Source organism: Lynx canadensis, chromosome A3, assembly GCF_007474595.2.
Source record: "Lynx canadensis isolate LIC74 chromosome A3, mLynCan4.pri.v2, whole genome shotgun sequence".
Classification (NCBI taxonomy): Eukaryota; Metazoa; Chordata; class Mammalia; order Carnivora; family Felidae; genus Lynx; species Lynx canadensis.
In genome coordinates this window covers 18,397,021-18,418,822 of record NC_044305.1, presented here as the reverse complement: position 1 = coordinate 18,418,822, position 21,802 = coordinate 18,397,021, and the positions used below count along the sequence as shown (strand labels likewise).

At 44.2% G+C, this 21,802-nt stretch overlaps 1 protein-coding gene across 3 annotated transcripts in view; it reads right to left on the bottom strand.

Moving 5' to 3' along the window:
* CHD6 (chromodomain helicase DNA binding protein 6) overlaps positions 1-21,802 on the bottom strand; it is a 204,448-nt gene that overhangs the window by 51,625 nt on the left and 131,021 nt on the right. For all 3 annotated transcript variants that reach the window (XM_030309584.1, XM_030309585.1, XM_030309586.1), the window contains 6 exons: positions 19,068-19,263; positions 5,887-6,051; positions 4,402-4,581; positions 3,228-3,338; positions 1,052-1,254; positions 177-376 (listed from right to left, as the gene is read on the bottom strand). In XM_030309584.1, coding sequence (XP_030165444.1) covers positions 177-376; positions 1,052-1,254; positions 3,228-3,338; positions 4,402-4,581; positions 5,887-6,051; positions 19,068-19,263 — 1,055 coding nt within the window. The remainder of the gene's footprint in view (positions 1-176; positions 377-1,051; positions 1,255-3,227; positions 3,339-4,401; positions 4,582-5,886; positions 6,052-19,067; positions 19,264-21,802) is intronic.

Below are 21,802 nucleotides of genomic sequence, written 5' to 3'. Positions count from 1 at the left end.
CAGCACTGGATCATTCTGAGGGAGAACTGAAGGAAAACTCTTGCTCTCCCACAGCTAACATTCTCAGATAACATCTGAGGAAGAGAAGCCTCCCAAAGCACAGCAACCTGGGCAATGCAGAAGGACGGGAGCACACAGGAGCTGCCGCTTCTCAGGCCAGCCCTGCCGCCGCTCACCTGAGTGGTTCTGGAGGGTCTGGGCCTGCCCGTCTTTGGTAGGTGTGATCAGTTCCCAAATGAAGCTCTTGATCTTCTCGTCCCCCTTGTAATGCTTGACACAGTAGACCAGCAGGGCCCGGCAAATCATCTCCATGTCCTTCTCATTCAGATGCCACTTGAACCGCCCGTGGGTCAGGATGTCCTTCCACCGGCCCCAGCTGGGAGTGGAAACACAGAAGGGCGTTGGAGGGAGGAAGGGCCATGTGTGCCCTCAACACTGCAGGACAAACAGGTGCCAGGAGTGCTTCTCATCGCCTGCTGAGTCTGCTAGTCACCCTGAGGGCTTTGCCCTGAAAGGCCTTCAAGGACCACATGCTGTATCACACCGAGGGTCACCAAGGTGACCTGAACCCTGAGAGCTTCATATGGCCACTTGAATGTTAACAACGGAGGGACAAAACTATTTGGAGAGGGGAATAAATTTGGGATTAAGACAGTCCAGCTGCAGTATTCAAAAGCAATGGTGAGCTCCCAGAAACTAAACCTCGTACTTCAACTAGAACCAGAGCCCTGCACGAATCATGCCCTAACCGCAACATCTGCTGTGCTGACTCCATATATATCCTCGGTGGGGGGAAAGCAGGAAATCAGTACCAGGCAACAAATTAGTAACAGAGATTTGCCGTGACAAGCACATGAGAAAATCATGGCGCGTCTACAATATGGCAGCAGAGCGTACAACAACCGAGGGGGGGCCATGGGCGAAAAGCACGGTTCTCTCCTGCTCTAACGGGTCCTCCATCAGCCCGGAGCGCTAGAGGTGACTAGAGACACAAACTGGACAAATCTCAGGGACTGGAAAACAGCAACACACAGTCCAGGCCAATACCCACCCAAAGATGAGCAGGTTCTTCTCTACCCGGAAACACTCGGCTCGGAGGTAGCGCCTGGTTTTGTCATTGAGGCGTCTGGACCTCGTGGGCCTTTCGTCTGAGTCGCTGTCTAGCTCCGAGAACTCCATGAGCTCATCCTCCTCAAAGGAGTTGTAGTGTTTGGTCTGCTTTCTCACTCGAGGCCGGTCGATCACTAAGCTCTCCTAGAAACAGAGAGGAACAGTTGGGGAGAGGACCCTTCTTCGTTCTTCCCCCATCACGATGCATACATACACCCTGTCGCTGGTCCTGGGTCCCGAGGACACATCCGGCAGAGAACCACACCCCAGCCTCGTCCTCCAGCAGGTAAGGCTCTTCCCAGCACACCTGCCGTGTCCACGACAAGCAGAGGGGATTCTCTGAGACTCGCTGGAGTTGGAGTGTTCCCCAAGCCCCCGGTGCCGGCCGCCACCATCTGCTGTTTCTGTAGTCTTTCTAACAGTGCAGGCGGATGGCAGGCAAGGCCCCCCAGCACCCAGAGTGGCGGCTGCTCTTGCCAAGAAAGGCAAGAGTGGGGCACCCCAGCTGTTCTGCCCAGCATGCAGAGGCAGCCTGCGCTCCGGAGACAGGATGAGTCGGACAGTTCCATCTGCTCGGCGACTTTCTCAAGATGCATACATTTCTTGCCACTTCATTCTCTGCCTTCCATGGGCGCTAACTCCTAACCTTTTGTCTTTCACTGAAGACATAATCTCCAGCCCAGGATCTTCAACTCCTTCTGGCAGCTCCCCTACCAGAACCATCACCTCTTTTCCAGTCCCCGCCATTCCTGCTCCTTACCCCTTCACCCCACACCTCTTCCTAAAGCTTGGCTAAGCTCTGTGTAGCCCAGATACATTGGGGCATCACTCCTGCTTCAGTCACTTTGCTTTCCGCCTTCCATGCTCCAGCTGCTTCTAAACGTCTCTACGACAAGAGCTTTTTCCTCTCCGCCCTCACCCGCCATCCTGTGCACAGAGTAACTTCTGGATTGTCACCTTATAAAACAGGTTTTACTAAACAGGTTACTCAAGGGACTTTAGACTCTTCCTACTAAAGAAAACAGGTTGGACTGAGAAAGCTCTGGGGATGGGACAGAAGAGTTAAGGCTGGGTGTGAGTTACTGCATCAGCTAGATAGGAGCAGGGACTGTCTCCTGAGCTTGTGGGTTCACAAGAGTTCAACATTCACCCAAGAAGACCAGTAGAAAGTGATGTGCGGGCACTCTGGAGTGAGGTGACAGGGCCAGAGATGGAGGGAAGGGAGATGAACATTTCAGGGGTGCCTCCCAACAGGCGAGGCAGGTGTATTCACAAACCTTATCTCCCAACTCTGCAAAGGGGCATCACCACCTCTTTTTGTCACATGTCTTGCTCACTTGTCTCAGTGGGGTCAACTGCCTTGCCCAGAAGAGGCATGCAGTCAGGGGCAGACTGACATCGGACTCCGGTTTCATTCCACAGCTATTCTCTTTCTCATGTTCAGAAGTTAGAAAATTCAAGGTACAGAGAGAATGGAGGAGAGACCAACAAACCCCTTCATCCTGCTTAGCCTCCCCTGGAGTATCTGTCAGAGGTAAAGTTTCTTTCACAGGAAGTGTTGAGGCAGAGGTAAAATAGTCCCTTGCCAAGATGGGATGCTGGCCTGGGTCTGAGGGCTGAACTTGACCTGTGTGGCCAGTTCAAGTTCTAATTGCCTTTGTCGCATTTCCCAGGTGCCCAACAGACTGTAGGTCCCAAGAAGTCATTTTAAAATTGTTAACAGTGAGAGGCGCCTGGGTGGCTCAGTCGGTTGAGTGTCCAACTTCAGCTCAGGTCATGATCTCGCAGTTTGTGAGTTTGAGCCCCACATTGGGCTCTGGGCTGACAGCTCAGAGCCTGGAGCCTGCTTCAGATTCTGTGTCTCTCCCTCTCTCTGCCCCTCCCATGCTCATGCTGTTTCTCTGTCTCTCAATAACAAATAAACCTTAAAAAAAAAATTGTAACAGTGAACATTTATCAAGCTCTATGTGTCAAGCATGCTTTAAGTGTGTTACATATAGGATCTCACTTAAGAACTAAGGCTCAGGAGTGAATAATGACTTGAGCCATGTGGGAATTTATGGTCCTACAAGCCACAGCAAAATGTACAATGGAAGAGAACATTCTCAGTACTGTACCTTTTCATTCTTTGCTTCGGTGTCCAATTCAGCTATTTTAGCCCATTTCTGCCAAAAGTTTGGGTCATCTAAGGAAATATCTGTCCTGTTTCCTGAAGCCACAAAGCTAGCCTGTGAAGATAACAGAAGTCAATAAACTGCTCTTGAACACAGTACAAGCTGATAATACCACCTGCATTATTTCAAATTTACCAGAATCCCAAGTATGTTCTCCAACTGCATTTGAAGCCAAAACCCCTAAAAGAGCCTCCCAAATGAATGTGAAAATCTCAAGGCTGTTCTTTTTTTATTTTAAAGATTGGGTAAGGATATTACAATTTCCACCTCCAGGATCATTTTTTGGAACTTAAACTTGGAAGCAGGAAGAATGCCCTGGAACACAATGGCAATGTGTTACTTGGTGTCTAGCTCCCTGCAAAAGGGTTGCTTTGTGAGACTTCCCTAGATGCAATTTTTCTTTCAGTTCACCACTTTCCAAATGTCTGCTTTGGGAAATGCACCGGGGTTGGGCAGTATGAGGTATACTGAGATGACCAGGCACTTATAAAGCACAAAATGTCCTATTGAGGAAGTCCTACATAAGCCACCAAACAGGAGACTCAAACAGGCCACAAAGCTCCCAGAGCCCACGGCCGGAGACACCTGAAAGTGATTTGGTAAGTGGCCTCATCAGTCAAATTTGAAATCCAGTGAGGTGAAGAGCAGGGGAAAGAGGCACCTAGAGTAGCAGCTGGGAATCTAGACTAACATCTTTTCTCATGGAACGAGCAAAAACCCTTGCTTCAGTTTGAGGAATGGAGGGTTCAGCGGAATTTCAGTGCGTGGACAGTGATCACGGGGTGCTCTACAAGGAAATCCAGATGACCATTCAAAGGTTTTGGAGCAGTCTTTGCAAACAGTGAACGGTGCAAACTGTAAACCGAAGTGTCTGTCCTGTCTGCTGGAGATCAGCTCCCACTGGTCAGGAGTGGGGTTTTCTTTCTATAGCTTCTGACTCATTACTCAGAAACCCTCTAAAGAGTCTGTATTTTCTGTCTCACACAAAACCCACGTGTAGACAGATAATCTCAACAGTTTGCATATTGAAAAAACAAAGCTTGGCTGGTGAAGGTCAAAGAACAGTGTTTTCTTTTTGCTCCCATTCCGACACGGACTCTGGAGAAAGGTGCCATACCTTGGCAAAAGTAGATCCTTTCCCTTCAGACTGGATGGTGATGGTGTGGGTTCTCCTCTGCAGAATCTGGTCTATGTCTTCTTCACAGAATTTGGAGCCTTCATCTTCCTCGTCCATCAGGGCTCCATAAGCCCCTTTCCGGAGCAAGTCCTCTACTTCCATTTTTGAGAGCTGTTGTACCTGGACAGGTCACCAAAGGCTACTCACAATGTGGAAAATGCACAGGAGAAAAACAGCCTAAAATCTGGCCTTCATGATCCACTTCCTCCACTAACTGTACATGTCGGAAGACTAAAGATACGGGCCACAAGTTTTAGAAAATTAGAGCCCAGATAAAGATACTCAAGAAAACTATGGGGAGGGCAGACAGATAATCCTCTATAGGGAGCTCTGGAATCAAAGCCAGCACATGACCCAATGGCCCTAACATTCCTCAGGACATTGATTATTATCACATGTCACAAGCTATTGAAATTATGCACCACTGAAGAAGGTATGTTTAATGCTTTAGTTTGAGTCTGTATCTTTAAAAACCTCCAGATGTACTAAACAAGCTACAGAATGATGATTTATTCATTATTAAATAAATACATGAGTATTGGAAATGATGTCATTTCTCAACTAAAGAAAGGGTCCTGTGCCAAGTGTGATCTTCTCAATTGCTTGTTGAAAACAGGAAATGGGAGTTCAAAACACCCTTTCCTGGTTCTAATTAAGAATCTGGTTCTCTCTCTACCAATCACAAGAGGGAGTTCCAGGACTCCCAGCACTGGTGAGCTGAAGTATTAAACTTAGCAACACATGCATAGCTAAGAGGATACAGAACATCTGGACTGAAGACAACTCATTGGAAGGTTTTAATTCTCAACCTTTGATGCCCTGAGTCCAGAGATTAAGGAGATACTCTGTTTTGTTGGCCTATAACTTAATACAATTTAAGAATCTTAGCTGCATTTTTTATCCCTGTGTAGGGGCGAAAAGATTTTATTAACTGCCATATTGCAAGCTGCTAACTTATTCATTTTTTTTTTTTCACTGACCATCATGCATTGAATATCTTTAATATGCCAAGTACTGTTAGGGGCCATGGGTGATACAGATAAAATAGGTTTCATTATACCCTCAGGAAGCTCAAAGTCTGGAGTATGAGATAAGACATGGTGACAATAGATATTCAGTGTTAAACGTTAAGATCTACGGACTTCTAATGGGCACTGTTAAAAATTCTGCTTACCGAAACGTTACTGCATGCTGGGCAATCCTACCACACCACTGCGCCTACAGATTTCCTTTATCCATCTGTAAAAGCAGAGACCTGACCCTGAATTATCCTCTGCTGTGGGGAATGACTCAACAAAGATGTGCAACCGGATTTAATTTAGTGAAAGTGAATCTTAAAACAGCTGTAAGAAGGGAGACCCCAGAGGGGCCCGGGCTGTGTGGCGAGTGTCCTGGGGGGCTCTGAGCAGGTCCTGTCATACTCACCCCATTGGTGCTGCCCTTTCGGTTTATGTCCTGAAGAACAGCTTTGTCCAGGCCCAGCTTTAGGCTGGCTTTGTCAAACATTTCCCGCTCATAGGAGTTCCGAGTAATGAGACGATACACCTTCACGGCTTTGCTCTGGCCTATCCGGTGACATCGGGCCTGAGCCTGGGAAGGAAGGAAGGTCATACATATCCCGTCACCAGATATAATGGCAACAGCCCAAGGAACAGGGAAATGCCATGTGGTGTGAGTGGCCAGCTCTCACAGTTATGAGTCACGGGACCAATTTTGGAAGAAAATTCACCCAGATGTCGGCTGCCCCTCCAAACTCACTCATTTCTTCACGCATTATTTATTGAGTGACTACCACATGCTGGGATAAAGTGATGAGAAGGACATGACTTCCTACACTCCCCAGCTTGCGGGCTGAGTGCAGCTACTCATTCCCAGGATGCTGTCCTGCTTTCTGGGCAAATGCCTCAGAGCTGGCAACACCAGTTTTTAAACTTTTTCATCTTACTAGAAAGAAATTTTCACACAAAGACCAAAGTAGAGAAAAAGCATAATGACCTCTTATGGATGATCCATTTTTTTTTTTCAATCTCTACTATGTTCCCACCCTCCAAGACTATTATGAAGCAAATCCTAGGCATCCTATAGTTTCATACTTATGTATTTCAAAAAAAAATTTTTTTACATTTATTTATTTTTGAGAGACAGAGAGAGACAGAATGCGAGCAGGGGAGGGGCAGAGCGAGAGAGGGAGACACAGAATCCGAAGCAGGCTCCAGGCTCTAAGCAAGCTGTCAGCACAGAGCCCGATGCAGGGCTCAAACCCACGAACCATGAGATCATGACCTAAGCCAAAGTTGGACGCTTAACTGACTGAGCCACCCAGGCGCTCCCATACTTACGTATTTCAATATATAATTCTTTTTTTTAATCAGTGCTGATTTTTTTAAAGTTTATTTTGTTTTTAGTATTTAAGTTTATTTATTATTTATCTATTTATTTATTTAAAGTTTATTTATTATTTTGAGAGATAGATAGATGGATAGAGATAGAGAGATGGATAGAGAGCGAGCAGGGGAGGGGCAGAGAGAGAGGGGGAAAGAGAGAGAATCCCAAGCAGGCTCCACACTGTCAGTGCAGAGCCTGACGTGGGGCTTGAGCTCACAAACCGCGAGATCACCACCTGTGTGGAAATCAAGAGTCGGACGCTTAACTGACTGAACCACCCAGACGCCCCTCAATATATAATTCTAAAGATAAGGACTCTTGTAAAATAATGCTGTTGCCACACCTCAAAACATGAACATTGGTACTAACAATCTCATCAACGTCCCAATTTCCCTGCTTATCTCATGTGTATTAATAAGTACACTTATTTGGATCAGGATGCAAATAGGGCCCATACGTTGTACCGGACTGATAGAGCTCAAGTCTCTCTCATTCTGTAGATATCCCTTGCCTTTGACCTCTCCTTTTTCAAATGCAGGTTTTTTTGTTGGAGAGACCAGGTGTCTGTCCTCTAGCTTCTCAGGGCTCACATGTTGCCACCTGTATTCTGGCTGTGGTGTTAAACAAGTTCCTCTGGTCCCTGCATCTCCTCTAAGTAGGTCATTGTTTCTAGACCTATTCAGTGGGCAAAAACAGAAGTGTTTGGGTGTGTATAGTGTATACAATTATGTGCATATACAAGACAAAATATGTCATGAGATCAACTTAATTCAAATTTATAACTATGGGACTTTAACTTCACCAACCACACATCTGTATCTCTTTTTTAACCATGTCAAAAAGCTCAATTCTCAACCACACGAATATCATTATTCATTTGATTTATCCCACAATGTATATAAGAGTCTCAGAAAAACTGTACCATCAGGAACTCCCCAAAACATAATTACTGAGAACAATGCAAGATCTTTGTTTTCCTCCTCTCAGGGCTATATCCCACTAAGTATGCATGCTCCACTTACAATGTTTTAAGTACTACCAGCAGGTAGGTTTCTTTTTCTTTCCCAGTGGTAGGGTCAGCAATTCTGAAACTACTTTCTGTGTAATACAGGATTGAGGAAAGGGGTAAATATAACAGGGGTCAAGGCTTTCATTGTTGAAGAAGGACGTTACAAATATGGAAAGAAAAAAAAGTAGAATAGCCGTATGGTGGTGTTTCTATGGAAATAGGTACGGACATGTGTGTGTTTACACGTTATTACACGTGTATATATACACGTACATATGAATGTATGTTATGTACCTGTGTATTTATATTCTCTGTGTGTATGTACTCTAGCTATATCCACTGAATGGGCCTAGAAGCAATGGCATCACAGCAGCAAAGACCATAACTCCCAGATCTTGGTTTCTAAATATATTCTCCATCAAGACAAAACCAAAGCATGTAAGAGAAATAATTAATTCCAGGACTGGGGGCAGAAAAAACACCGGATGAGTCCCAAACATATTACTATGCCAGAAAATAACGAAGTACTCAAAGAATGATGGAGACACACCAAAAGAACACTTCCAACTTGAAGAGGTTTACCACTGGCTAGGCCCAGAACGGTCTGAATATCAAAATAAACATAGTAGTGAAATATAACCCACCAGATAATAATAATAATAAAAGAATCAATGAGTACATAATGACATAACTAAATGGGAGAAAAAGGAAAACTCTATTATAGTAGAATAACTAACAGACATAGAGTAACAAAGTTTAAAAAATCACCACTTTGCAACCAGTCAGCGCTGACTGATACGGGCAAAAATAATCAACGGATACTAAAACCAGTGGGTTAAATTTTGATGAGGAGCAGGAAATCTATATAGTCTCAAAGTATCTTTCCAAAATTGCTTATTAATTTCAAAGGGGAAAATGCCCACTTTTTAGTGTAGACATCTGGTAGATACCACTTAACTAAGATATCCAAGTACATATTATCAGACAAACAGACATCACGTTCCTCCTGATGTGATATATTGAGAAGGACACATCATTTTGGTGTTATTAGTAAGACTGAATCCTACCCTGAGGAAATACAAACACAAACTGAGGGATAATCTATAAAACAACTGGCCTGTATTCCTTAGAAATAACAAGGTCGTATTGTTCCGTATTCCCGGAAAAGGGAACTCTTTCGGATTCAAGGAGGCTAAAGAGATATGGCCAACAAGGTGACAGGTGCTCCTTTACTGGATGGATCTCAGAGTAGGGGGGAAACAGTGGCTATAATGGATGCTGAAATAAATAATAAATTTGAATATGGACTCTGGATTGAAGACAGTTTTTGTATTTCCAATCCTGAGAACTAAGCTGTGGTTATATAAGAGGATATCCCTGCACTTAAGAAATACATGCCAAAGTACTGCGGGGGCAACTCACTCTCAAATGATTCAGACAAACAATGGCGTGTGTGTATATGTGTTTAAGTCCATGTATGTACTCAGAGAGGTCGAGGAGCTAGAAGGCAAAGTGATAGGGTAAATGGGGAAAATGTAAAGGGTTGGTGAATCTGGATAAAGAGTATACTGGAATTATAAACAAATTATATCAAAGTGAAAATGTCAAAAATATTAAATACAAACATTTGAAATGTCTCTCTTGGGGTTATGCTGTCCACTTGATAAACAGCTAGATTTCAACTGTTTCATTTTGCTTCTAAATTTTGGGGATTGATTTTTCCCCCCACATTAATTTAACCATAATGAAGGGGGTGGGAAAGAAGAAAACCAAACCAAGTAACTTTGGAAAATGATATTTTGATTATATACTGTAGGACTAATGACAACCCCCCCACATTACAGCCCAATATTATATATTGGTAAATTTATTTATGTTACATAGAATATGATTAGTAATTCTGCTACTTTATGTACACACTAGGACTGAACAAATGAGTAAAAAAATATACTGTGTTATCATGAGACTGAAATTTCTCAAAGCCAGAGAAAGGATTTACAAGTGAAGAAGAGAGCAAGGATGGAGTGAATCAGCAGCAACTCACGAAGGGTGAAGAGAGATGGGCAAGTACAGCCATGTGGTGTGAGTGCTTCTGTCAGTACACATACACGTATTTCCTAGCTCTGTCTGCTCACAGAATCTAGAAGCGCTAACACTCTAGCAGCAATGGGCACTCCTAGTAGCCAGATCTTGGTTGTTAAATGCCATTCTTGAATAAAAGGAAGCAGGGATCCTTGGAGAAACTGTCAATCCCATGGCTGTGGCAGGAAAAATGCAACATGAACCTGAACATCATGCGGTGCCAGAAAGGAAGGAAGTGCTCAAAACCTGACAGGTGCACATCAAAAGGACACAGGAACCAACCTAAAGGACCTCCTAATGACCAAGTCTGAACAATAAAATAAATAATAAGAGTAATAGATTATAACCCACAAAATGAGTTCATACGGATATAAATAAATAAATGGGGAGAAGGGACAGCTGTTCTTTATAGAATTCCAATTAATAAGTGTATAAGAAATGACTGAAAGAGAAAATTGCCATTAGCCAAACCCCATGGTAATAATTACTGAAGGCAAGAACCATTGATGGATGCTAAAATTAATAGGTGAAAGTAATGGTGAGAATCAGGAAATGTATGGTCTCAAAATATCTCTTCCCAAGATACTGATTAAATTTAAAAGTAAAAACAGTTATTTTACAGTGAAGAAACCTGGCAGATACCACCTCAACCAAGTAATCAAGGTTATCATCGCAAGCAATAAGATGTATTAACATCATGTACCCCCTGAAATGATGCATGGAGGAGGACGTAACATCACTTCTATGATATTCTTGCCAAAAATATATAACCTCAAATCTCATCATGAGAAAACACCAGGCGGACACAAACTGAGAGACAGTTTGTCAGGACCCTTCAAAATTGTCAAGGTCATGAACGATAAGGAAAAGACAGGTGCTGCCACAGACTGAAGGAAGCTAAGGAGTCAGGATTTCTAAATGAAATATGAGAATGTGCATTAGATCCTGGACAAGAAAAAGAACATTGGGAGGAAACTGAAGGAACATGAATAAGGTCCATAGATTTCTGTGTCAATGTTAATGCCCTTGTGTCAATAATTAGACTATGGCTTGCATAAAATGCTAACACTAAGGGAGGCTGGGAGAAGGGTCCTAGAACCCTGTACTATTCTGCAACTTTTTTAAAGTTTAAAATGATTCCAGAATAGTTTTTAAAAATTTAATTTTGTTTTATGGTGTTATAAAATACTGAAGGTGGTTCCAAAGGCAAATATACAAAAAGGCATGTTTGGAAAAAGTAGCTTCTTTTCCTGTCTCTTCCATCTTATCCTGTCCCCTTACTCCCCCTACAGCTAAACCATTTAATAATAAAGTTTTTTGTTTTATCTTTCAGCTGGGAGGCCAGGGAGAAAGACACACACACACACACATACACATACACACAGCTTTTTTAGATAATAGCTAGCATAGCATACATACTTTTTTCCACCTTATCTTATTTTTTTTTTTCCACACACCATATACTCCAGAGATGACCCCCTAGCAATATATGGAGATAATCATTTTTCTATCAAAGTTTTATCCACTACGGTTTAGTCAGTCAGTCTTCTATTGGTGAACAACTAAGTTGTTGAGCCTTTGGCTATTATAATTAGTTGCCACATCTCCTTTCAGTATCTTTAGTGGCAGTAAATCTATGAGAAGATTTGATGGATAGTTGGTAAACAAAGGAAGTGATCAAGGTAACTAATATGGTTTATGGAACCTATAAAGCACTAATAATAGGTGGCTACAAGTAGTGACACTGATTTTCTTTCTCTGGCTCATCTGACATCGTAGGCAAATTATAAGAAGGAGTTTAAAAAATGTTTTGAGCAAAGGTCCAATACAGGATCAGTGCAGACGCTGCTAATTACCTTCTTGTTATCCACATGCCCCTTCTTCCTTGCTCCCAGAACCCTGATGCTTGTAGAGGGCAGCAGTGTGTTCACCTGAAACCATCTGCAGCCTCCCAGGGATGATGAAGTAATACAGCCTGGACAACGAGGTGCAGCAGAAGTCTATCAGGGACATCTGGAAAAGTCCTGCCCTCCTGACAGAAGCACCACACCTTCCTTCCTGATCTTTCCTGTCTGGTCTGAAGTATCCATCTTGGAACAAAGAGGTTGTAACTCACACTCCCTGAGGATGGAGCAGGAAAACAGAAGGAATCTGGGACTTGGATGACACTGTGAAGCCACCTTACCCTGGACTGCCATCTCCAGACTTCTCATTAACTAAGAAAAACAAACCTGTTCTGGGGAGTGGGGGGGAGTCACTGTCACAAGCAGCTAAATGACACCAGGAGGTAACATGTGGTCTCCCGAAATGCCTTACCTGAAAGATAACAAGGGTGACTCCTATCACATTTAAGAGACTCATCATTTTACAGCTAAATCTCACGGACAGGCCTTACTTATTTCCCTGATCAGAACTCACACACAAAACACTGTGGTAAAGAGAGAAACGCTTGCAACAAGGGCAGCAACTGAAACGAAGTCCAAACAAGATCCTCAGCAAAGCTGAGTAAATGCAGAACTTCTAGAGCAGGCCACAGGGGCGGGAGGCAGTGGTGCGACCCACCCTCACAGGAAAATCAGAGCTCTCACGCTCTCCCAAGGCATGACGCGCAAGCTCAGAGTCTGTTCTTCACTGATTAATACATTTGAGTCGAACACAGCCAGGCCTACAAGAAACAACTAGTGATGTTCAGAAAATGAAAAACAACCAACGAGGCACAGATCCCAGGGACTGCAATGGCAAGAAGGGGGAGCCGCTTAGTTGAACAAACAGTGACAGATTTCAAATTGATACCAGCCTCTGACTCACTATTGTCAGTTTCAGGTCCAGAACTTGGCAAACCTTGTCCTACATTTTTACAACCACACAAAAATTAAATAGCTGGTACAAAGATCCAAGCACAATGCTGACTCCTCTCTTGACCATAACAACTTTTTCAAATCATTTGCTACATTTTAAAAGTACATTTTCTTTAATACTTTAAAATGCTACTTGGTCCTTAATGAAAATCCACATTTCAGAGAAGTTAAACACAATTGCCTATAGTCCCACCTGAACCTAACCACGTCTAGCACAGTGGTATAGCTTCCTAGCCCACCTTCTCTGCCCAAGTATTTTATTTCGGGTCCAGCAATTTTACATTTCTTCTGGCACTCTAAAAGTGCGTATCCGCAGGCCAACTACTTGTGCAGAAGAGGACTCAGGGGCTCTCCCTGCAGTAGGAATCAGAATGCATTAGATGATGCCCACCCCTAACTATCTCCTTTGCAAGCCTGCTTTGGAATTGGAAGTTTCCGGATCCAGATTTATTCCTTGGGGAAAGGTATTATCCCCTCTTAAAATGTAAACATTTTGGGGGAATAGCACAGATACCTGCTCACTCCATTTCTACTACGTGACTCAATTTATCACCCGAACCAAAGTCCTGGGCACTGTAGTCTCCCCAGGGCCTGGCCTGCTGTCTAGGGCTCAATAAATGTGCCAATAAGTCAGTCAAGAGCTGGCTGACTACTGGAAGCAGAGAGGAGTTAGTAGCATAACAAAAGGGTGCTTTGTGGCAGCCAAAAAAGAAGTGGGGAGTGAAAAGGAGAGGCCACTGGAAGGAGAGATAGGAGTGTACTCAAAAACCTGACTCACTTTATTTGGGGTTGATGCTGTAGTCAGTGCCCATTCCATCTGCCTCAGGGGTGCCACCTATGCTCATTCTCACCTTTTTTTGTTCCCTTGGTCTGTAACATTCTTCTGATCTCATATTTGAGATCCTGCCTTGCAGTCAGGTCTCTGCTCGGATGTCACCCTCTTAAAGAAGCGTTCCTAGATCATTCTCTAAGTCAGGACACCAACCTCCACCATTCTTTTATTTTTTATTTTTTTAACTGTAGAGAGCCTGAGAGAGAGTGAGAGCAGGGGAGAGGGGCAGAGCCAGGGAGAGAAGAGAATCCACGCTCAGCATGGAGCCTGATGTGGGGCTTGATCCCTCGACCCTGGGATCGTGACCTGAGCCAACATCAAGAGGCGGATGCTCAACTGACTGAGCCACCCAGGTACCCTGCAACCCCTGCCATCCTCTTAGTCTGTTTTACTTCTTTGTAACAAGTATGCGATCCATTACTACCTCATTTATTTTTCCTTGTCACCCCATGAAAATGGAAGTTCCATGAGAGCACTAACCATTGGTCTTGCTCACTGCTGTGCCTCTAGTCCTTTGAACAATACCTGGCAGGTCCCAGTGCTCAGCAAATACTGAACGAATGGACTACACAATGGAACATTCACAAATTCCGAACTTTCTTCCAGCAAAGAAAAGTAAAGCCAGTGGAATCTAGCTCTCTGAGGTCAGGGCTGGATTCCCTCTCCCTTCCCAGATCCTGTGGACAGACAGCTGCTGCATTCCCCTGTGGCAGTGCCCTCTGCCAGTGGCCCTGTTCCCATGCTTTCTGAATCCTCCTTTTAGGGACCTTATCAACAGGACAGACAAGGAACCTTATGGACCCACCACAGTTACCCAGTCCAACCCACAGGAACTCTGGCCTTAAAGAGCAGGAAGCTCCCAGAGGAGAAGGAGTGTCACAGAGCAATGAGAAAGCAAGGTGCTCATGGTCTCGGTGAGGGGATGCGTGGTACCCTGGTACCCTGCTACTCCCCTAGGCCTGTCTCTGACCTCTGAGCTGGTAGCACTGCTGGCTTCCTGCAGGGGAGACAAGAAACCTGCTTTTCACTGCTCTTCATCATCCTCAAGCTACTGTCAACACCCTTTGCCATTTCTTAATTTGGGTGCTCCAGGAAACCTGATGCACCAGGACTGGGTCACAGCTATGCCTCCCAAACAAAGGTGACATGGAGTGAATCTACGCTCCTGATTTTCTTATACACACGGACACTAACACAGACATATTCAAGGTGAGAGAGAACAGGTGCATTTACCTGAGACCTCCAGGTAAGGTCTGCTTATTAAAGGGACCTCAAGTTGATTCACCTCGGAGATTGCTGCAGTCCTTTGGTGGTCACTTTATTCTCTCATTATCCCTGAGCAGTGCCTGGTTCCTATCCTAGATCCTAATGAACTTCACTTGTCTGGAAGGTTTGGGAGGGAAGTGCTCCCAGAGTAGATACTATAGGAAGAGTCCTAGTTCCCTCTCCTCGTACTTCCACAGGGAACGTCTGCTCCCAGGCAGGAACATGACAGTCTGTCTCTCTACCCTCCTTGTCCTCTCCCTATCCTGAATGGAGGAGACCTGACTGATCAGTGAAACGTAAGATCCGGTCCGAGCTCCTGTGGACTCACTCCTTCCCCTCGTCTTTTCTGTCACTGGCAGTCCTGAGTGGGCAGACTCTGCTCTGCAGATGACTGCCAGTGGTTCTCTGTGGTGAGGGTGTACGAGCACAGGAGTCTGAGGGAGCCCCATTCCGGCTACAGGTCAAGCTGTATCATCTAATCCACCTTCACAGTCTATTAAGCTCATCTTTTGATCCTCCACTGTATTACCGTGTCTATTTCTTCATTGGTTCAGATTTAGGCATGGAAGACAGATAGAACTTACTGGACTCCTCAGGTTCTAACAAGACCAAAGGAAATAGCATGTGACACTTGATGTCATTTGTTTTATGAAGACCTAGATTAAAAAAAAAAAAAAATCTCTAGCAATTCCTAAGCCTAATTCTATCCCCATAGCACAGAAAACCCCAGCAACATGGTCAAAAGAGAAGGCTGAATGAATGAATGTTTGAGAATAATGAAGCCTGCACCAGAAATGGTAACACTGCTCTCTGACTTTCAGCTGACTTCTCAGAGAAAGAAACTATGTTCTCTAGCTGTGGAAGCTGGTTGTCTGCAGACCCTTCTCAGGGCCTCGGGCCTACTTAGCTGAGCCCAGCCTCCCCTACTCAGGTTGGCTTCACTTCCAGCGCTCTGAGAGGGTCTGCCTTGGATCAGTCAAGAAACAGCGTCCCAACATTGACACTGCTTCTCCATGCTGGCTTGCCTGGGGATAACCACGGACTGCACCAAATCTTTCCAGGCTGTTTGAGTCCAGAGTGAACACTCACACTTTCTATCATCTGAACTTGGACCTCTGGAGCTATGCTGAAATCCCACTAGGGTAGGGCGTGAGACCCTATTCATAATGAGATTCTCCCATCTGTGGCCCTGACATTGATACCAGGCAGAATACATCTCAGTCTACACACAGATAGGTGTTCTATGCCAAGGCCATCTCCCAAGAGAAATACAATCATCATCTATCAGATCAGGAATTGTAGTTCTTCAATAACCGTAAAGAATTACAGATGACTGAAAGCTTTCACGCATTTAACCAAAAATATTAGATTATATACACATGTGTGAATGATTGTGTGTAAGTTAACATGACGTAACTAGCAAGGATAGTACTGGGGAGCAGTCCGGTTAAGTTTTCTACTGTTAGGGTTAGGAACACAGCTCACTGATGTTCACAGCTGCGTTCACCTGTAGTTCTGGGATGGTCTCAGGGTCCCAGTGTCCAGACTCTCTCCCTGACATCGTACTTACGGCCTGTGCTATGAGGGCACATGGCAGGGAGAGGGTGGAAGGTGAGCATGCACCGTTCTGTGGGCAGCCTCCAGGCCCCGTGCTCCCTCCCACGCCAAGCAAGCACACCACCTCCATCTCTGCAGGTGACTCAGAACTAGACCTTCCTTTCTCTGTCCCATCTTCCTCACAGCCCCCCAACCCCACTCCCCACTAACACGGATCCCACCTCCCTGCCCTAACATTACTCTTCCCAATCTTTTAATTTCTACCCCAGTCTGGCTGACATTTCAAAAATAAAGGACTGGTCCCTCTAAGTTACAAAACTTTTACATGAAAATAACAATGACAACAATAGAGCAGAGAGCAGTAGATGTAGAAGGCACAGTGGCCAGTCTGGAGCCCACGGGTTGAGGACTTCTAACTAACTGGGACCTGCAGCTCCCACTGTCACTGAGGCCCTCACTCGTTTACCTTCTGCCACATTCCTGGCTCTTGTCCCCTCCCTGCATAGCCTGCAGTGCTGGTGGTCTTTGTTCCTTCACTGAGGCGGAGCGTTAGAGGAAGTTCAGAGACTGACTCCACTGGAAGTCTCACACAGACCAATTTCCATGTGACTTCGCTGCTATTCCTTTGTTCATCTCTTGCCAGTTCCCCAGCAGTGGACATTAAAAACAGGTTTTCCAAAGCTTCTCCCTTTTTCCCAGATCCTAATTCTGGACAGCCCCACGTACCCCCTCTGGCTGCTACACATACAAATCAATCACCTCAAATGACTTCACCTTCTCTACCAGGCTTGACCATTCTCGTTTCTGCCCTTTCCTATCAGTTGGCATTGGCACCTATTTGCAACTGGTAATGTCTAGGATTTCACCTAGATCAAGCATGGTGATCCCCAAATCTCTGCCTTGACCATGACTTGCCTCCAAATGCCAGCCTTATGTTTCCAATTTCCCTCCTGGAAATTCCTCCAGGCATATCCAGCTACCATGGCCTCAAATTGGCCAGGTACCAAGCCTCATAGTCAGATGAGCACTGCAAAGGAGCACAGAACTGGACTTAGGAGATCACCTGTATCGGGGTCAGCAAACTTCTATAATAGTGAATATTTGAGATGTTGTGGGCTATGGTCTCCATTCCGATACTCTGTCACTGTAACATGACAGCACCAAAGATCATATGTATACGGATGGGTGTGGCTGTATTCCAGTAAAACTACTTAAAACTGGTTAGCCAATGGGCAACAGTTCTGCACCACCTAATCTATATCACTACCTAATTAAGTTCTTGCTAGTTACCTAATCAAATACTAACTTTTGTTTATTTTTATGTTAGTGCTGAGTATAGCATTCCTTTAAAAATTGGTTATTCATTATATCTAGCAACTCACCTTTGACCCAAATATCCCTTCACCAGTAGAAAGGCCTCATGGGGAACTAGTCATGTCCACTGATTTTCTTTGAAGTTGGATGTTGAAACAGTGCCACACAATTTGGTTTACAAATGAGTTTCCCCCCCTGGGTTTCAGCCAATTGTCACCAATTTAATAATTTAAAGTGCCATCTAGTAGACTGCTTTCTTCAAACAAAATTTTATTTGGAAACTCATTAAATGAAAAAGGCAAAGCCAAATGACTGTGAAGTGGTGGGTAAAATGCCCCCAGCTGAGCTCCTTTCCCAGCGTGTGTTCCCTTGCAGCATCCCCTAAGGCACCTCTTCTGTTTTGTGGCACAGCAGCCTCCAACCTTCTTTTATCAATCACCTGTATCATGAAAAAGGTTCTGAGCCACCCACCACCCTCCCCACTCACCATATTGGCATTAGCAAATATCCCAGCATTCAATATATACTTAGGGCACAGTTGATCATTAATGAAAATGGAGGTAAATCTAGAAATGGTATTCTTGACAAGTTAGAATCTTTTTAGCAGACATACTGTCCTATCTGGCCAGAATGCTACTGTTTTTACTTTGAAGCAGGGTGGATAAAGAACTCTGATCCAGAGAACTGTTAGCTCTTTTTCTTGTTTATGCTTTTTTAAAAAAACTGTATTAACTCCAATCTTTACAAGAATCTTTTAAAGCCACCAATTATCTAGTCTGGTTAAAACTAACAAACATGTCTGCAAATTCACTCAACTGGGCACACAGAATCTCTAATATGCAGATTAGGTAGACAGCAAGTGAACTAGGGAGGGCGCCTGTCACCCTGGCCACACAACGGAACCTGGGGTTAGGTGTCTCCTTTACTATCTAGGACAGAAGACCATCTCACAAACCAACCAATGAAAATGCCTGAATCAATCTACATGTCAAAAATTAGAGGATTAGTCAAGCTTAATATTTTTCTTTATGTCTGATAATAAATAGCTCTATTCTTTATCTGGAGGTTACCACTGTGAAAAACCATTTGGTTTAAAGCAAAAAGAACCACTCTCTGATTAGTGGGAAAGGGTGACATTTACTTTTCGTTCAGTTTCACCCCCTGGCCGAGGCTCTAAAAGCCTGCGGTCCAGCTGATGCCCTAGCATGGAGCATGGCAGACACTCTCTAGCAAGCCAGGCCCTATCGTGACGTTCTTAGATGCAGGGGCAGCTAAGGCAAACAGCAATCATCCTAATGGTTACCTGCAAGTCATTTTGTGGGTTCCAGTCTGAATCAAATATGATGCAGGTATCAGCAGCCGTGAGATTGATCCCCAGGCCTCCCGCTCTGGTGCACAGAAGAAAGACAAAGCGGTCTGAGTCTGGCTTACAGAACCGGTCGATGGCTGCCTGGCGCAGGTTTCCCCGTACTCGCCCATCAATTCGCTCATAGGTGTATCTGAGGGGACCCAAACGAACGAAAGCCCAGGTGTTAATCATGACTTCAATGGAGAGCAGCAAACAACGCAGGAAGCTGTTGACCCATGGCCTTAATCCCTCGCTTCTACATTGGGACTAAACTAGAGCAGTCCACAAGGAATCCCACCCCCCACCCCCAGCCCACATATTCAGCAGGGCAGACACCTAAAACCGCATTGTGAAATGTACCCCCCACCAAAACAAGCCAACAAAAACCAAACCAAACCAAAAGTGTCAGCCACAAACTAAGGGACTAGAAGAATTGTGAACATAAAATATCAGTCCCCACAGCCTGAGCAACTTATTCTCTGGTATTTCCCAGTTTTTACTTGCACTGATTCTAATCCTAGAACCAGGAAAAGCAAACAAAAGCCTCAAACACCTACTTTAAGTAGTGCTCTTAAGGAATCAAAGTTCAAATCAGTGTGTAGCTGCTACAGGGTAAAGTGAAAATGGGAAGCAGACTGTACTGACAGACAGTCCTTGTGCGTCTGGGCTGGTCATTTCCAGCCTGTCAGTTCTCCCAGGCAGTACACTGCCATGCAGATAAACCACAGGGAAGGTTTCTGAGCTGTGTTGGGGGTTGGGGCACAAAAACTGAGGACTTTTTTGAGGAAAATAAAACAAGGAAGCAAAGCTAACAATCATTAAGAAGGCACATACCTGTGTGGAAACAAGGGCGAAAAGCACGGTGGAGGAGAGGGTAAAAGGAAGGAGAATAAAAATAAAACTGCTATGGGAGTGCATTACTACCTGTCCATCCAATAAGCATACACAGAAGGGATCTTTATGATGGAATCATGTGATTAATACAGAGTTAAAATATGGTAGCAAGGTGGACAGCTGCTGAGCACCTAATTCTTTTCTTATTTACCCTGAGCAGGAAATGGTTTATAAAGTATAACTAAAAGGAACCTCGTAAGGAAAGGACCAAGTCACCCTGGACTAAACAACAGCCAAGAACACGAATCCTGACAGAAACCTTATCAGTAGCCCAGAACTTGGGAAATCTGATCCCTAAAACCTCAGATAAATAAGTGGTAAGGGAATAAGGATAGATAGACACTTTAGGGTCTCTGTGTGGTTCTAGAAAGTGGAGTTTGGCTACATAATCCTGACTTCCCTGAAGAAAAGGAAAATCCATGTAAAGAAACCACCCAAGGAAATAATATGTAGAGAAACCAGACCAACTCAGACTCATAAGGACACATATAAAGCAAAGAACCAAGTGAAAAGGGGGTCTTCCTTTTACAAAGCTATAGTGCACCAACACCTGGAATTATAGGTGTGGATTTTTTCCTTTTTCTTCCTTTTTAATGTAATAAACGTAAGAATAATATGTGGGACTACAGAAGCAAATAAAACAGGAGGTGATGACTTCTATAAGGGCAGACTAGGAAGAGCTGTGTCAAGAGAAAAGTGAAGGCTGTATGCCTAAATTTTACAAAACCACAAGGCAGCTAGATATAATGGTCATTTTCATTAATAGCAGCCACAGCAGTAGTATTAGTAGCAAGCTCTTAAGCATCAAGCTACGTGCCAGCCAGCCAGGCACTGTGATACACACTTGATCTGCACCATCACTTTATAACACCTCACGATAATCCTAAGGGATGTTTTTCTTATCATCCCTATTTTAGACTCTAGGAAACTTCCAAAACAAAAACAATAAAACCCCACACAAGCAAACTAATTTGCTCAGTCACTGAGCAGGTGAGTGGCTTGAACTGAGATCCATTTGACTCAAAGTCCACATTCTTTAAAAAAATTTTTTTTAATGTTTATTATTTATTTTTTGAGAGAGACAGAGAGAGAGAGAGAGAGAGAAAGAGTGTGAGCAGAGGAGGGGCAGACAGTGAAGGAGACACAGAATCCGAAACAGGCTCCAGGCTCCGAGCTGTTAGCACAAAGCCCAACATGGGGCTCGAACTCATGAAACATGAGATCATGACCGGAGCCAAAGTTGGATGCTTAACCAACTGAGCCACCCAGGCACCCCTCAAAGTCCATATTCTTAACCAGTTTGCTGTATGGCCTTCATATTGTACCCTACATTTCAATGCAGGAGAATGGAAAGACTGCCCTAAAAACTTAAAAGAGACAAAAATAAATAAAAGAATTTAAAGAAAAATTTTAAAGGGGCACCTGGGTATCTCAATCGGTTAAGCATCTGACTCTTGGTTTTGGCTCAGGCATGGTCTCTTGGTTTCATGGATTCGAGCCCCACATTGGGCTCTGTGCTGATGGTGCAGAGCCTGCTTGGAATTCTCTCTCTCCCTTTCTCTCTCTGCCCCTCCCCCACTCACATGGTCTCTCTCTCAAAAATAAAAATTTTTTTTTTAACTTAAAAGAGAAAATTAAAGATAAATAAGAGACACCAGTAAATTTAGGAAGGTGATAACTCTAGTGGAAGGTGGAAGAAGACACTATAGGTACCAACATGGTTTTGATAAACCAGTACACTGAGAACCTGCACTGAGTACTCAGAAATTTGGGCATGTGGGTGATATGATGGAAGT